The 17496-nt window shown below is 50.9% G+C and overlaps 1 protein-coding gene across 2 annotated transcripts in view; it reads left to right on the top strand.

The window, feature by feature from the left end:
• The window catches only part of SAG (S-antigen visual arrestin), a 31040-nt gene extending 15867 nt beyond the window's left edge, over positions 1-15173 (top strand). The window contains exons 8-15 of one of the 2 annotated variants that reach the window (XM_060106256.1): positions 697-781; positions 2912-2984; positions 5771-5908; positions 7311-7388; positions 8516-8539; positions 10375-10430; positions 13992-14007; positions 15065-15173. In XM_060106256.1, the coding sequence (XP_059962239.1) occupies positions 697-781; positions 2912-2984; positions 5771-5908; positions 7311-7388; positions 8516-8539; positions 10375-10430; positions 13992-14007; positions 15065-15173 (579 nt within the window). Of the gene's footprint in view, positions 1-696; positions 782-2911; positions 2985-5770; positions 5909-7310; positions 7389-8515; positions 8540-10374; positions 10431-12450; positions 12464-13991; positions 14008-15064 lie in introns of both variants that reach the window. The other variant, XM_060106257.1, reaches the window with a different exon arrangement.
• The last annotated feature ends 2323 nt before the right edge of the window (positions 15174-17496 follow it).

The raw sequence follows: 17496 nt of genomic DNA, 5'->3' as shown, positions 1-17496 counted from the left end.
TCCCATAGCCCCAGCCCAGGCTGTCTTTGCCCCCTGTCTGCCCCCAGGGGCCTCTTTACTAGTGTGTCATCAATGGGTGTGGTGTTAACAAATTGTTTACTTCCCTGCGCACTTAAGTTTGGCGGTAACGGTGAGGGGGTGAGCATGTCATGTGTGAAAATCACGGCCGAAAAAGATGAAGAAACACTGGCCAAGGCTGTCTCTGGTCCCTCTGGTCGACAAGAGTCGTGCACACACATTGGCCAGCAGACTCTGTGTGTGTGTGTGTCTGTCTGTGTCTGTGTGTGTGTGTGTGCGTGCGTGTGCACGCGCAACGACATGAGCACCTGGGCTAGATCACACAGAGTCACTGCTGGGCAAGCTCTGCCGCTGGGCTTCCCCGCTGATTTCTCCTCATTTCACTTATTCTGCCCCCAGTAACCTCATGATTCCGCTCAAGACCCCCGGGGCTAACTCTGCGTGACTCTCAGGACTCGGGTGTTGGGGCCAGAGCCCCATCATCCGCCTCAGCCTCCCACAGATGGGGTAGAACCTGCTCCAGACCCTTCTCCACAGGAAATGTGATGCCATCACCTTGTCTTCCTTGAAAGTGTGGGCATTCATCCACTTTTATTCCAGTTAAAGGACTGAGATGAATTTAACAAGATATGGCCACACTCTCTTCCCCTTTTCTGACTTATCTGCTGACTTCTTCAGATCTATTACCATGGGGAACCCATTCCTGTGACTGTGACCGTGACCAATAATACAGAGAAGACGGTGAAGAAGATTAAAGTGCTAGGTAGGACCTTCTGCTCGAACGTGGACGGCAGAGTCTTCCAGGTTCCCAATCTAGTCATATTTCCCAAGGGTCTCTCCTCTGGTCAGTAAGGCCCCCCGGGGCCTTGGAACTGCCCGTTTGTCTCTGTCGTCACACGGCAGGACCTTAGAGGAGGAGGGTGTCCTCTCCTGCAGCCTCGTGCCCAGCTTAGGGTTGTCTTCTGTCCTGGGACAGCATCCCCGACAGGGCATCTTCCTGTCCTTCCTTGTCCCGCCTTCCTTGAGGGGCCCCTGTGCCAGGTCTCAGGGTAAGTGCGGGAGGCGTTTTCTTTCTGAACAGTGTAGTGGGGAGCCCTGGCCTGGGAACCCTGGGCCCCGCTGTGGGCTCGAACTGTGCACGTCCTCTTGGAATTTAACGGGCAGCCACGGCAGTGTCCCGGACTACCTTCCCAGGTTTCGTTAGGTACTGACTGATCACACTGGACATGCTTTGTAAGTGGTAATCCTACTGTCACTGCTACTGTTGAGTCACCATGATGTGATGGCCAAGCCTCCTGAACACTCAGGAGATGCGCCTCCCGCTTGCTGGCCCTGCCCACTTCCTCAGCTCCAAGGGCGTCAAAGTGCATGGGATGCTCCTAGATCTTGGTCTTATATGGGCGATGTAAAAAAGACACGATAAAATGACCTGGGAGGGAGACCTCTCTGTTCACTTCTCCCTCAGGCACTCGATGGCTGAGACAGAGTTAGACTCACAGTGTGTTAGGGTGACCAAGCATCCTGGGTTGACCAGGACCAAGGAGGCAGGACTTTCAGTGCTAAAATGGGGCCAGTCCCAGGCAGACCAGGATGGTTGGTCACCCTAAGTGCCATATACCACGTTCCTCTTTCCCTCTTATCCATCATAGAGAAGACTCAGGAATTTGCTGCATACATACTAAAAAATTCTAGATTTTTCTTGATGCTAATATACATGCTTACTTTATGGCTTTGTTTTTATGTTGGTTTAGTTCTTATGCCTTTAAGTCTTTGTAGGACCTGGCATTATTTGTTTAGCATGTTGTATGTAGTGTCAATACAGTATTCCACAAAGCAGCAGGATTGAGAAAGTATCATTTGATACTTAGATTTTAAATTATTTCTCAAAGTTTTACAAATCCTAACATCGAAGCCCCTAATTTTTTTTTTTTTTTTTTTTTTTGCGGTATGCGGGCCTCTCACTGTTGTGGCCTCCCCCGTTGCGGAGCACAGGCTCCGGACGCGCAGGCTCCGGACGCGCAGGCTCAGTGGCCATGGCTCACGGGCCCAGCCGCTCCGCGGCATATGGGATCCTCCCAGACCGGGGCACGAACCCGTATCCCCTGCATCGGCAGGCGGACTCTCAACCACTTGCGCCACCAGGGAGGCCCGAAGCCCCTAATTTTTGAAGGAAGCTGTTGAATTTCTGAAGCAAGATGTTAAGCACTTTCTATAGGCCGAGCACTGTGCTGAGTGCTTCACACAAATTGTTTTTCTGATTCTCAAATTTGATTTTAATAGAGATTAAAAATCATCTTTTTAATCATCACAACAACCATATAAGTTAGATGCAATTATCATTCTCATTTTGCTGATGGGGAAGTTGAGGCTTAGAGGAGCTCAGTAATTACCCCACAGCAGATGTATAAGCTGGGATGTGAACCCAAGTGGTCTGGCCCCAGAGCCCACCTTCCTATCCACCATGCTACACCCACAAATCAACCCTGTGCTGCCTCCAGGTGGTTTCTAGCTTGGATATCTGAAGGGGATGCTCATTAAACAAGATAGAGAAGGCTGGAAGGGAGTGTATTTGGGGAAAGAGAGCACATGGTGAGTTTTGGGACACCAGGAGATTGTGTGTTTTGGAAGGATACCCACGGATGTGCCCTGAGCTCAGCAGGGAGGAGGAGCCTCCCAGGAGGTGTAGTTTTAGGAGACTGGCTCATGGGTAGGCTTGACACAGAGCAGGTTATTGGTGAATGGAAGTGGCCTGAGGACAGAACAGAAATCTCAGCCTTAGAGCCGAGCCTGAGAGGTGCACTCAAATGGCCATTAGGGAAGACCAACCACGTCCCCTGGAAGGCACCACGCAGGACTCCGCACCGAGTCACCCTACCCTGTCCCCCCTTTGCAGTGGAACAAGTGGCCAACGTGGTTCTCTACTCGAGTGATTATTACACCAAGCCGGTGGCCATGGAGGAAACACAGTGAGTAGTGGGTTGGGTTTCTATTTCCTGGGCGGCTCCAGCTTCTTTGTCAAGTTCCCATTTTGGTCATCGCTGAAGAAGGAAGTAGAACGGTCAGCTAGCTCCCCAGCCCTCCACTTCCTTCCCCTGTTCTCACTTCAAGGACTGCAAAGAAAGTTAGCATCTTGATCCCGTGCTCACTAACAAGAATTCTGAGAGCTGGGTCAAGCTAAGGAATGATGGAGAGGAGAGAAATAAAGGCTGAAATGTCACAGTGGGAATGTCTAGAACTTTCTATTGATCCTTGAATAAGTGGGTAGGAATTTGATACTGTTTCTGCCCCCAGAGCAGAAAATCAAATGACCTGTCAGCCCAGTCAAGGGTTCCCTATCTTTTGATCTTCTCCATAACTTGAAAATCTGATACCAGTGACAACTGGATTAGGATGATATGTCAGTTCTCAGCCACTTGTTGTTAGTGACTTTTCTCCCTTCATTAGAATAAAAAACAAATGGGAGGATTTCCCAGGTGGTCCAGTGGCTAAGACTCCGTGTTCCCAGTGCAGGGGGCCTGGGTTTGATCCCTGGTCAGGGAACTAGATCCCACATGCTGCAACTAATAGTTCACATGCTGCAACTAAAGATCCTGCGTGCCGCAACTAAGTCCCAGCGCGGCCAAATAAATTAAATTAAAAAACAAAGATATTAAAAACAAATGGGGGCTTCCCTGGTGGCGTAGTGGTTGGGAGTCCGCCTGCCAATGCAGGGGACGTGGGTTCATGCCCCGGTCCGGGAAGATCCCACATGCCGCGGAGCGGCTAGGCCCGTGAGCCATGGCCGCTGAGCCTGCGCGTCCGGAGCCTGCGCTCCGTAGCGGGAGAGGCCACAACAGTGAGAGGCCCATGTACCACAAAAAACAAAAACAAAAACAAAACAAATGGGAATCCTGTGATGGCTTCTTCATGGTGGAGCGAGAGACCTAACCAGTTTTGCTTTGTGCTAGGCAGTCAGGTTCATGAGGGACACAGGCTTCTGGGGGTTATGCCTTCCCCCAGAGAGGATTGCTTGGGAAGGTGTTTTTTCTAAGCACTGTTGTATGCAAAAAATATTATCACGGTTAGGGGAAGGGGGGTTCGGGGAGGGGGGTGAGGAAAGACAGCTGATTCAGCAAGATAACATTGCATGATATTTAAAAGGCAACTTCAGGATAAACTGTTACTTAAAGCAGATCCTGACCTAAGTTTACTTATAGGTCTAGAGAGGAGAGAGGAAGGAAAGAACCATAACTCACTGACTGTCTCCTTGGGGCCAGGCCTGGGGTCTGCTCTACCTTTTAGGCTGTGTCCTTGAACATTCTTGTGTCCTGGGCGTCTTCCTGGCTCACCTTTTGGCACGTGCCCAACAATGATAGGAGAAACTGGTCCCCAGCTGAGTTTTCCCCTAATATACCCCATTACCTGGTCCTCTTTATGGCTCTTGGATACATTTTGCATCAAGGACTCCCAGAAAACTGGGAACCATCCTCCGATACACTCAAAAGGGTGGGAGGAAGGGAGATTGAAAGTGAGGCTTCTGGGGCCCTGGTGGGCAGTCCTCCTGGGAACCAGGTCAGACCTGACACCCAAGCTGCCGCCCACCATCCAATCCCAATCCCGAAGGCGCTGGGAAGTGGCCGGGCGGGACTTTGGCCCCAGGCCTTGGCATAGGCCTTCAGCAAGGGCTGCTGCAGGAAAGGCCATCGTCCAAGCCCCATCCCGGGGGCCCCTTCCTACTACAACTACCTTTCCAGTATAATTTCTGCTTCTGTCACTCTGCTGCCCAAACTAAGCTCGTTAAGAGAAGTTCTACCAGGCACCAGATGCAGGGATGTGGGCCACCTTGAGCTCAAGCAGGGTTCTGTAAAGGGCATGCCCAGGAGCCTCCTGTGTGCACTTGGAGGCCAGAGAAGACACAGCCGCCTTCAACTCCCCAGGGAGATGGAGGAGGGGACCCATTCCGAGGGTGGCAGTGGGACTCACCGTCTGTTACAGAGCAGGCTGGGGAAAGGGCCCGAGGCTGGCTCCTGGACAGTGTTTTCAGGGCCCTGCCTTCTCCTGACTGGGCACAAGGACAGAGGGTGTGCCAGGAGCACGGACACGGCTTGCCTGGGCTCTGGGGTCAGAGAGGGCAGGCGGCTGCATGGCGGCTGTTGACACAGGCCAGGCAGGGGTCAGCACGTGGGTGAGTGGCAGAGCCAACTCTCCAGCCTCAGATGCTGTTCGGTGAGTCGGGATGCTGCCCGGCCTGGGGAGACCGCGCCACTCTGCCCCCAGCTGCACCCTGGCCCACAGAGCCGCCCAGTCTGAACAGCTCACAGTGGAGGACCCGGCCCTTCTCGCGCCCCTCCTCCCTGGGCACACGCTGAATCCTCCCAATAGTGATGACTCCCAGCCTGGGCTTGTTGCTGGCACTGGCCGGTTGGCCCTGTAGCCCACTGTGTGGTTCACGAAGTCTCAGCATGAGACTGGGTGTGGTCCCTGACTCTTGGGCCTGTCTCACTTCACCCCACAAGACATTCTAGAAATTCAGCAATCAGAACAGGCTGAGGGACTTGAGAAACGTTCTAACGTTGCTGCTAGCCTGTTGTGAGACGTCACCAATGCTGTTCTTCTCACAAGGCAAAGACACAGGCACCTGAACTATCTTTCCCATGAGTCGCAGGGAACGTGGGTTCTAGAAAATGCTTGATGGCACACAGGGTCTCATGGGGGCGATGGTGGCTTCAAGGCTGTAAGAGCAGTCGGCTAAATCTGCTGTTTCTTCCTGCAGGGAAAAAGTGCCACCAAACAACACCTTGACCACAACGCTGACCCTGGTGCCCTTGCTGGCGAACAACCGCGAGAGAAGGGGCATTGCCCTGGACGGGAAAATCAAGCACGAGGACACGAACCTTGCCTCTAGCACCATGTGAGCCCCGAGACTCAGTGCTGCGGTGGTGCTGGTCTACATCCCCTCCTCGTCCCAGCCCTGGGCTCACGGCTTGCACACGCAGCCTGGTGGCAAAGCACGTGCTTGGGGCCCCAAGCAGGGACCCCACTCCCACCCCTGGTGTGACACAGTGGCTACAGCTCTGGGCCTTGTGCTGAGCCCCAACTCCCTTGCTTGCTCTCTGGGCCACCCTGGGCAGATAACTGGAGCTGTCTTGAGAACCTCAGTTTTCCCGTCTGTAAAATGTGGGAGCGACAGCTCCTCAGAGAGAGGTTTTGAGGGTTATGTGAGCCAGTCCGTGTAAAATGTGGTGCCTAGCACACAGTAAGTGCTCCAGAAATGTCAGCTGTTACCTTCAAAAACATCATTAGCTAGTGTAGAGCCCTGAGCATATGAACTGAGAGCCCCAGCTGGCTCCACGAATGGTGGAAATGTCGTTTATGCATTTCCATCAGGAAAGGTGAAGAATAGGAGGTCCTGCGGGCTACAGAGGTCAGTTCAGTTTAAATGAAAATAAGCACTGATATGCTGACCCGGCTCAGAGAACCATGGCCGAACTGAGCCAGCAGATCCAGTAAAAACTAGAACGAAGCTTCTACGTCAAATAGCCCTGTCATTCCTCACCATCCTCCGGGGCTTCCATTCCCAGCGGCGTGTCTGCTGGCGAGCCCTGAGGGTTTGGCGTAGGAGCTGCCACCCAGGCTCGGGCCCTTCGCTGCCATCTCCCCCTCCACCCCTGTGTGTCCCAAGGCCCCAGCGATCAGCTCCAGGTGATGCCATCGGGAAGAGCTGTCGCGTTTGCCCTCCCTGACCCCGTAGCTCCGAGAGGAACAGCGGGGTCAGCGAACATTGGGCAGAAAGCAGGATCTTGGGAGTCAAAGGATTTTCTGAGGATGATTTGCCAGTTGGTGTGTCAGATTCTAAAGCACATCTGTGATGCTCTGGGAGAGAGCCGAGCAGGGAGATTGATGCCCTAGACCCGCGAACTCGAGGGCAAAGGAATCACGACATCCACAGCGGCCCACTGCGTTTGTAAAGATCTTTTGTGGTTCACGGAGTATTTTATAAACATGCCAGTCTCTCCATGCTTTTGTGAGGAAGGTGAATTTATACTCATTTCACAGATAAGGAAATTGAGGCTCCACCAGAATGAGAACTTGAGCCAAGGTCACCGGGTCAGTTAATGGCAGAGCAAAGCCCACCCCGAATCCCGAGCCCCCCTTTCACCCAGCGTCAGGGCTGCCTTCCAGTGCCCCCAGACAGTGAGGACACAGCAGAGCCTGGATGACGCAGTGGGGAGAGGTGGGGTTGATTCATCCAGATTTTGCTTCCCACTTCTCCCCTCCCTGCATTCTTCTGTTTTTCTTTTCTGTTTGAGCAGCATAAAGGAGGGCATAGACAAGACCGTCCTGGGGATCCTGGTGTCTTACCAGATCAAGGTGAAGCTCACGGTGTCAGGGTGAGTGTCCAGCTCCAGCACTCTGCCTGCTCTATCTTGGCCATCAGTAGTCTGAATGGTTTCATTCCTGAGTGACTGGGAGACAGAAAGACAGAAAGAAGAGTCCACAGATTCTATCGATTACATAGCAGAGTTTTAGAGAGACTCTATTTATCTAGTTTCACAATTCTACCTGATATAACATTACGGGGGAAAAGGTAGAAAAGCAGACTACGAAACACGTGCACTGTTGGTACCACTTGGCAAAAATGGGTGTGCCTGTGCTCACGTGTGGAAGCTGATATAAAACAGGAGAATCAGTTGAGCATCTGATTGTACTTTGGAAAAGACTGGCGGCTGTGAAATGAACTCGCAGTGCATCCTGGTCCACCTGCCTCTCAGGAGGCATCCATCCATGACGGGAAGAGCCTGCCTTTCCTCCCCAACGAGCAATCACAGGACTGGGGAGTCTTCTTTTCATACAAGAGCACGACTGTCTCAGAGTTCTGAGGAAATGGTTTCCCATCTTTTTTGAAATCAATTTCTTTCCATTTAAAAATCTTATCAGAAGGGAAAAACTCGACTTCTCATTTTCCTTTTCAAATTCCATTGCCAGAGGCTCTGGCCTTTTACCTCGATCAACCTTCGGTAGTTCAGCCATCAAAGCAAATCCACGTGTATATTCCCTAGGGCTCAGTAGGTGAAGAGTTCCCCAAATTTTGGTTGGGGCAACAAAGTAGAACATGGGTTGATTCTGCAAATTTCGTTAACACAGTGTGTGTAGCTGTGTTTTTCAAAGTGTATAGTGTTTTCTTTCATCTTCTCTGAGAGGATCTAAAACAGGGTCCAGTGTAGCAGTCAAGGTAAGTGATCGGCAGGTAGTTCCCAGTGACCTTTGTGGCCCAGAGAGAAATTCTGGACCGAGGTTTATTCTTGAACATTAGGGCTTGAACCTACGTAATTCCTCTTTTTAACTAACCCACTTGAGAAAGAGATGAAATCACAAGTAGAGAGGAATAGCTGAGTTGGCTATTAGGGGTGCGAAGAGGAACGTGGAGGGGACGTGTCCAGCCTCTGAATAACGGCAAGTAAGGTTGTGTTACCACTGTGGAGAGTGACCACAGCCCTGTTTGCTTTGTGTTTCCTAGCCTTCTGGGAGAGCTCACCTCCAGGTAAACCCCTTCATCTTCCTTCTCTGCTTGATTCCAAGATATCAAAGGGGACAAACCGGGGCTTCAAAACAGTGACAGTGAAGTCTGGTTTCCCAGCTGTCATGCTCAGATGTCTTAGGAGATGATGCCCCTAACACCCTGCAGACCTTGGCTGATAGGTGTGGGGTTGGGGATGTTCCTCTGAGACCGTAGCTGGGCCTGCACCTGGGTGAGGACACACACATACACACACACTCAGAAAACTGGCACACTGCTTGCAGCTGCCCGTGTGTGTGTGTGGGGGGGGTAAAATATACATAACGTGAAGTTTACCATTTTATCCTTTTAAAAGTGTACAGTTCAGTGGCATCAGGGGCATGCACAGTGTTGTGCCACCGTCAGCACTCTCTAGCTCCTGTACGCTTTTCCCAGCCCAAAAGGAAACCCCTTACCTATTATGCCGCCTCTCCCATTCTCCCCTCTCCCTCATCCCTGGCACCCACTAATCTGCTTTCTAGCTCTGTAGATTTGCCTAATCTGGACATGTTGTAAGAATGCAATCAGGCAATATTTGTCCTTTTGTGGCTGGCTTCTTCCCTTGACATCATGTCTGCAAGGTCCATGTTGTAGCACGTGTCAGCACTTCATTCCTTCTTATGGCCGAGAAATACTCCATGGTATGGATGGACCACATTTTGGTTGGTGGACATTTGGGTTGTTTCCACCTGTGGGCGATTGTGATTAGTGACGGCAGCCATTTAAATCACACAAAGAGGCAGCAGGTAAGACAAGTCTGAGGCAGGCACTGACCTTACCTATTCCTTCACCGACTCTTATCACCTCCCCTCACATGGAGCTCAGGCTGTGCCTTCTCTCCTAGACCCCGGCCACATTCGGGTCCACCAGCAGCGCCTTAGCAGCAGAAGTGCTTTGACCGAAGCAGTAACCCCAGGGTGGGAGGTGATGGGTCCTGGGTGAAACAAGGAGTAACCCTGGATTCCCACACCCCTTTCCATTCTTCTTGTGCCTACATTTCCCTTCCACGCCTTCCTGACTCCTTGCCTTCCTTTTTTAAAAATTAATTATTTAATTAATTTATTTATTTATTTATTTTCGGCTGCATTGGGTCTTTGTTGCGGTGCGCGGGCTTCTCATTGCAGTGGCTTCTCTTGTTGCAGAGCACCGGCTCTAGGCGTGTGGGCTTCAGTAGTTGTAGCACGCGGGCTCAGTAGTTGTGGCGCACAGGCTTAGTTGCTCTGTGGCATGTGGGTTCTTCCCAGACCAGGGCTCGAACCTGTGTCCCCTACATTGGCAGGCGGATTCTTAACCACTGCGCCACCAGGGAAACCCTGTTGCCTTCCTTTTTTAATATAAATTCCAAGTCGCCTCGAAGCCCTTTAGCCTCTGGAGTTGGGTAGGCCCTGCTCATCCCTGTTCTGCTCTCTGCAAAGGGACTGTGTGTGGCCTTACACAGATTTAACACGTAAAAAGTGGTTACATTTTTGCAAAGGATATTTTTCAAAACTATCCTTATTCTCCAGGATTTCACCTCTTCTCTACCCATAATATCATGTCCCTGAAACTAATAACCAGGAGGAAGGGGGACCTAAAAATCCTAGCTGCCTCAGCCTCTCGCAAGTGGAGTTTCTAGACCACATTCCAGGGAATACATTTAAAATTCCTTCTTGACCACTTCCTGATTTCTGGTTTGTTTTGTTTTGACTCTCACTGAGTCCTCTTTCAGCTGGGCCCTGGGGATCTTTCACGAAGCTCTGCAACCCCAGCTCCCAGCTCTTGGCTGTGCATTTACAATTGTGTGCATGTTCTCACTGCTCTTCATCCTTTTTTTTTTCTAGTGAAGTGACCGCTGACGTGCCGTTCCGCCTCATGCACCCCCAGCCTGAAGACCAAGGTCAGTCTCGCGTTATCTTGCCTTCCTCTAGTCCTTTACCACTCACAGATTTATTACGTACTCACTGCTAGTCTTCTTTGACCGCATCTCTGAGCACAGGCAGGGCCAGGTGGCCGAGGTTCCAGGCCACCTTCAAATGCCTGGGCCCCCCCTCCCAGAAATGAGTGCCCGGCTACTAGGTCATGGGCCAGGTGGCTTGTCCACTTCCGGTGAGTGTGTGGAGGACATAGCATCCCTGCTTGGATGCGGGCCGTCTCGTTTGGTTTTATCAGGAATGATTTAAAAGCAGAAGCTTTGCTGTGAACAGACATGGATTCATTTTTTTTTTTTTTTTTTTTTTTTTTTTTTTTAGTGTTTTTGTCCTTGTGATGAGAAATCTTAGGATCTACTCTCTCTTTTTTTAAAAAAAATTATTTATTTATTTATTTATTTATTTGGCTGCGCCTGCTCTTCGCTGCGGCGTGTGGGATCTTTTAGTTGCGGCGTGCATGCGGGATCCGGTTCCCTGACCAGGTGATCGAACCCGGGCCACCTGCTTTGAGAGCGCAGAGTCTTAACCACTGGACCCCCAGGGAAGTCCCCAGACCTGGATTTAGATTTAAAGAAAATTTAAGTGAAAAGTAAATTTGACAGCCTGAGGCTTTTGCATTTCATTTGGAAGCATTAATAGGAATTTAGAAGATGATGAGTATTTCTGACAATGGCAATTATGATGAGAATACAGAAAATACTAGAAAAGAGAGTCAGGCTGGGTGCCTAATACCTTGCCTCCTTTGAATTGTAAATCCGTTGGCTCTTGTATGGATGTTAAAAGTAAATTAAGTAATGGTTGTACAGCTCTGTGAGCAAACTAAAACCCATGGGCCTGTACATGTAAAAAGGTAAATTGTGTGATATATGAATTAGATCTTAATACAGCTCTTTTAAAAGGGCTAAATGAAGCGGCAAAAATAATGTAGGTGCAATCTCAGAAATTCTGAGGAAAAATTCTCCGCTGTGTGTTAAGGTGGCTTAGTTGGCAGGAAAAAAAAATAGACCTGTATGGATGAGAACCGTCCCGAGTCATAGTAATTAAGAACATTTTAAGTAAAAGTGGTGTAAACAAGCAGGGGTTTTTTTTTCTTATATTTTATAAAGAGCTTTTCTACGTTGATAATGAAATGGCATTTAAACATTAGAATGAGCCCCATATTCAATTTGGCTTTGTCTCAAAACTATTTTGTCTCAAAGTATCTCTTCCAAATATTTTAGATTCAAATACTCAAAACTTTTGGAAGTTTGCCAAAAACTTCCCTTGGGGGAAAAATACAGTCTAACCATATTTTTTTAATTCATTTATGCTTGTATCATTAAAATACTATTTTTAACTTTGTGAGATTGAGACACATTCTGGTCCCTTTCAAGGACATTCTAAAAGGCTATTTTAAAACTATGACCGGAGGAGATGTCATAGTTTGTGTCAGATCATTTTCTGGCCCCGTGAACAGACTTTATGACTTCACTTGGGGGAATTGGAGTTATTCCTTTTCTGGGTATGACATTCTCATGTTCCAGTCATTATGGCCCTCACACTGAACATATCATAACATCAACGCTAAACCAATGATCTTTTTTTTTTTTTTTTGTGGTACGCGGGCCTCTCACTGTTGTGGCCTCTCCCGTTGCGGTGCACAGGCTCCGGACGCGCAGGCTCAGCGGCCATGGCTCACGGGCCCAGCTGCTCCGCGGCATGTGGGATCTTCCCGGACCGGGGCACGAACCCGTGTCCCCTGCATCGGCAGGCGGACTCTCAACCACTGTACCACCAGGGAAGCCCCCAATGATCTTTTATACTGTGAGATTTTGGGGAGAAAGGACAAATCACCCCATGGCCTCGAAATTTTGATTTCCAGAGGTTTATGAGTCCCAAGTTTCATTCACAGATGCATGCTCACATCTTACCTGCCTGGTAAGATGGTCCCCGGTGCCCTGAGTTGAGACGGGTAGATGCTAAGCAGAGAAAGCATAAGTTGGAGTTAAGAAGCCCTGCCAGGGCCAGGGGCCAAGTAATTTGTATGTAATAAGTTCTGGAGAAATGCTACCAGAACTTATTACATACAAGGGTGGAGGGGGTCCAGTATGGTTCTTGCCCAGGGGTTTTTTGATGAGTCAGCCTCTCTGTAGGTCCCCTGTGGTTAGCAGCCCACACAGACACTTCCCTCCTGGTACTGCCTTCCAGACAGGCACAAGAGATAAGGGCAGTGGCTCAGCCCTGCCACAAGCTCCCCCAAACCCTCCGGAGCTGTGTAGCCTCACTTAGCTCTTCCTGGCTCACCATGGTGGGTGGTGAGGCGATTACACTAGGACTTTCCTAGGTGGGCAGCAGAAAGCTAAAAACAAAAACAAGGGGCTTCCCTGGTGGCGCAGTGGTTAGGAATCCGCCTGCCAGTGCAGGGGACACGTGTTTGATCCCTGGTCCGGGAAGATCCCACATGCCGCGGAGCAGCTAAGCCCCTGCGCCACAACTACTGAGCCTGTGCTCTAGAGCCCGTGCTCCGCAACAAGAGAAGCCACTGCAGTGAGAAGCCCGCGCCCCACGACGAAGAGTAGGCCCTGCTCGCCGCAACTGGAGAAAGCCCCTGTGTAGCAACAAAGGCCCAACGCTGCCAAATAAATAAATAAGAAAAAATAATTTAAAAAAACAAAAAGCAGAAAACCTCACAAAGAATTAGCAATAACCCTGGGTCTGCAAAATATATGTGAAAATCTAACCCACTCCCCGCACCCGCCCTCCACCCCAAGATCAATGTGTTAAGAGAGAAATCAAACTCCCTGAGGGGCCAGGGAGTGGTTCTCAAGCTTTAGTCACCCCCTCCCCCCAGCCACTGGAGTACTGGTTCAGTGTCAAGTCCCAGGACTCACCCCTAGAGAGCCAGACCGTGGAAGTCAGGGCCCGGAGTGTGGGTCGTAACAGCTCCTGGGGACTCTGATCTGGACAGGGTCCAAAGGGCACATAGGGAGAAAGGCTTAGAAAGGAGAAGCCCAACATCAGAGGGGCTGAGGCTAATCAGGGAAAGGGTCCTAGAGGCGAGGTTGTGGCTGATTCCGTCTGGGGAGGTGAAGGTTGTGGTGGTAACTTTTAGAGGAAGCGATGGTTCAAAATGCGGGGAGAGGGCCTCCCTGGTGGCGCAAGTGGTTGAGAGTCCGCCTGCCGATGCAGGGGACGCGGGTTCGTGCCCCGGTCTGGGAGGATCCCATATGCCGCGGAGCGGCTGGACCCGTGAGCCATGGCTGCTGGGCCTGCGCGTCCAGAGCCTGTGCTCCGCAACGGGAGAGGCCACAACAGTGAGAGGCCCGCGTACCGCAAAAAAAAAAAAAAAAAAAAAAAAAAAAAATGCGGGGAGAAAGGCCCTCCGAGTGGGGAAATGGCAAAGAAGCAGGAATTACACGCCATTCTCGTGAAATGCGTATATCTAGGCCTTTTATTCCTCCACCTATAAAGTGACCTAACAAAGGAAGAAAATTTCCAGTAGACAGGATTTATGCTAATAGATCTCTCTCTCCTTTCTTCCATGCTCACAGATAAGACCAAGAAAAGGTGAGCACTGCTTGGCATTGTCCCGTTCTGTGACCTCCTTCTCCACAGCCCGAATGTGACCCCTCACAGTTGTTTCTGTTTTTCCTTTTTTTGTAATGCAAGTGCCTGACTTAAGCTTTGATTGCCGAGGCATCCGCTTCAAAGAGGCATCCACTTCAGCAATGGCTATCTCGAATAAACACATTGCCAGCCACTGGACTCGATCAGAGCCAGGCCGGCTCTCCCTCTCCTTTGTTTTAGAGAGTTTGGTTGATTTCAGTAGCAGATCATTTGAGCCACTTGTTTTTTGTCTTTCTGCACTTTAAGTTCCCGCTCTTCTGTTTTAAATTCACCAATAAAGAGTGAGCCCTCGAAACCCTAGGCCCCCACCTCCGACCCCAATAAAGGCAGAACCCCAGGCCTGTGCGGTGTGCTCTCCCTCCCTACCCACAACCTCGCTGTGTGACCCCAGGTATATGCTGTGAAATTTTCAGGTCCTATAAGTAATAAACCTTTATTTTCTAGAAGTTTCCAGATGGTTATTGCTGAAGGGCCTCTTGCAGTCTTAACAGGAACCACAAGGGCCAGTCCAACCACAACAGTGGTTATTGATAGGCTGAGATCTGCACAAGACAAGCGCAAACCCCTTTTTGGGTCTTTCCATACACGCCCCGTGCTCTCGATACCGGCGCAGGGCCTGGCTTTCCTTTTGCTCCCTAGTACCAGGACATGCATACACGCATACACACACGCACACATACGCATACACGCGCACACACATGCATACACGTGCACACATATGCATACACGCGCACACATTCACATACACACACACAGTTATTCCGGGCATGTATGTCTACTCTGTGGGTTCCTTCCCTTTCTCTGATTTTTGTTTGTTAAAGAGATTTTACTTGAAAAACTATGAGGAGAATGGCACTGTCCCATGTTCCATCACGTAGGAAAATCTTGATCGGTTCCTGTGTTGCAGAAGGGAGATCAAGGATCTTGTTTTCTTCAAGATCTCATTGAAAGCTTCGAAGAACATACCATGATCAAAGTGTTCTTTGTTTTATTTTAGTTTTCAGGATGAAAATCTTGTTTTTGAGGAGTTTGCTCGTCAAAATCTGAAAGATGGAAGAGAAATTAAGGAGGAGAAGACAGACCAGGAGGCAGCCGTGGATGAGTGAAGAGGCCGGCTCAGGATGGGGGAAATGGGGTCGTTAGCAGTATGGTAGCAGCACCCCACAGTTAGCCCTTTAGTTATGCTAAATACCAAAGTGCGGGTCTTCTTCACAGAAATAAAGTTTGTCTCTTCTGTCCTGGTTGTGAGTCAGGCTGACTTGTTGGGGAAGCTGAGTGACGTCAACAGCACTCAAGCTGCAGCCTTGAGGGCCCCTGAGTCTGGGCAGGGGGAGGGCAGCATCTAGAAAGGAGACCCATCAAGGCGAGAAGCCGTCCTGAAATCAATGCGCTCACCCGAAGGGGCCTGGTGTGTCCCGGCTTTCTCCAGGACCCCTGGGGTAAGCTGTTTCCCTGGAAACTTGGAGAGGGGAGCAGTGTGTCTAATGACCTGACCAATCCTAGCTCCAGGGCACCCAAAGAGCCTCCCAAGAGAAACAGGGCGGTGGACAAATGTGGGTAAAAACACTCTTCATCTCTGATTTAACTTCTGGGTCCAAGTCCTGTTTGGGCTCTGGTCTGTTGGTTGTTTCCACTGAATGCAAACAACGAAATGCGAGTTGGCTGGTTTAAAGGGGAAAAAAAGGAATGCATCGGAAGGACCTCAGAGTGGCTCAGAGAACTGACTTAAAGGAAGAACCTCCAGTTGCCACACCTGGGCTGGGTGGACATCAGAGAAAGCCCGGTGCCCAGCCCAGGAGCTCAGGGTCCTGCCCTCTGGGGTGGCCATTCACCTGGTGGTGGCTCGGAACCAAATGCTCCTAGTCTCCGAGCCTCTGGTTCCCATGTGCCGTTTCTGGGCAGGAGAATCTGGCTCAGCTTCGGTCAGGGGATCAGTGCCCTGGGGCCAACGATGGCAGAGCCCAGCCCCGGGAATGGGCTGTCCCAGAAGAGGGGGTTCACTGTGAATCAGACAGGCTTCTTGTTTAGACTGTCTTCATTGAGACTGGGCATAGAAGGGGTGGGGGAAAGGACGCTCACGTCCGGGAGGAAAGGAGGAGACGTAACGGAGGTGACGCCAGGGCCCTGTCCTTTGCAGAATCCCCTTCTCGGCCCGTGGTACCCCGGCCTTGGGGCCTGCTAATGATGGTAGAGGGGCTGAATGGCGCTCTTGGTGGCCACAGAGGAGCTTGGGGGATGTGTAGACTCTGGTCTATGTCTCAAGGGGATAGGAGGAAGGGCGGTTGGAGAGTTCTGCACAGTCTAACCCGCTCACAGGAGGTACGAGGGTGAATGGGAGGGGGCATGTGTGGGCTGGACACTCGGGGTCAGGTCTCCAGGACCCAGAGCAGTGGCGGAGGGCCAGACACAGTGTGGGTTCCATGCATATGAAGGCTCCCACATCTGGGTTTGTTCAGCAGGATTTCAGGCTGGTTTGTGTCCTGGGGACTGGGATTTAGACCGGAGGCTCCACTTGGGAACCTTGGACAGGGTCCCATACACACAAAGCAAGGTTTGAACTCGAGTGTTGGATATGAGGCATTCTGATATTGACAGGGATGAGGATTCATTTCTGGAGGAGGAATACCAATAATAACAATACAGGCATGGGACTTCCCTGGCTGTCCGGTGGTTAAGACTCTGCGCTTCCACTGCAGGGGGCATGGGTTCAATCCCTGGTCAGGGAACTGAGATCCCGCATGCTGCGTGATGCGGCCAAAAAAAAATTAAGAAAAAAAAAAAAACAGGCAGAAAGCTGTGGGTTTGCAGGGTCAGACACGATTTCCCCATCGGCAGGCTTCCATTCCAGCCACACCCCTCTCTCAGGATGCTCAGGGAGGGCGGCATGCTCCTCTGGGAATCTGAGCCCGTCCGCTGCCCTCCTACCCCACAAGCCCACAGGTTGGCTGTGGTTGGCTCCTGCCCGGGATGCCGGGCAAGCCATGGACTTGGGAGTCTGCCTGGCAGGGCCTGGTGAGAGGATCAGCCAGTTGGTTCCTGCATTGCTTGACCCCAGGATATCCTAAGTCAGGGTGGGCAGTAATAGGTCGGACCTTTGTGTGGGTGTGAGAGCCAGAGAGAAGAGCTGGAAGGCCAGTCCCTGGAGAACAGAGGTCAGGACAGCCCTGGCCCTCCAGGTTATTCTGGTACCAAAACGCCTGACTTTCGCGTGCTGGCTAGTTTACGATCTGCAGCTGGCCGCCCCTACAAGGGCATGCGGGTGTGAGCAGGAAGTGAGCAGCCGCTGCCCCGAACGGGATATGAAACCTCGCCTTGGCTGGGCCTGCGCAGTAGAGGCGTTGTGTCTGCTCTGGCGTCGGAAGGCAGGATGTCCCATGTGCAGGTTGGACGTGCAGCGCAGGGCTTTCTAGGTAGGTGCAGTGGGAGAAA

The sequence above is a fragment of the Mesoplodon densirostris genome, chromosome 8, assembly GCF_025265405.1.
Source record: "Mesoplodon densirostris isolate mMesDen1 chromosome 8, mMesDen1 primary haplotype, whole genome shotgun sequence".
NCBI classification, from domain to species: Eukaryota; Metazoa; Chordata; class Mammalia; order Artiodactyla; family Ziphiidae; genus Mesoplodon; species Mesoplodon densirostris.
The sequence above is the reverse complement of the archived record's forward strand: the minus strand, read 5'-3'. Positions and strand labels throughout refer to the sequence as shown.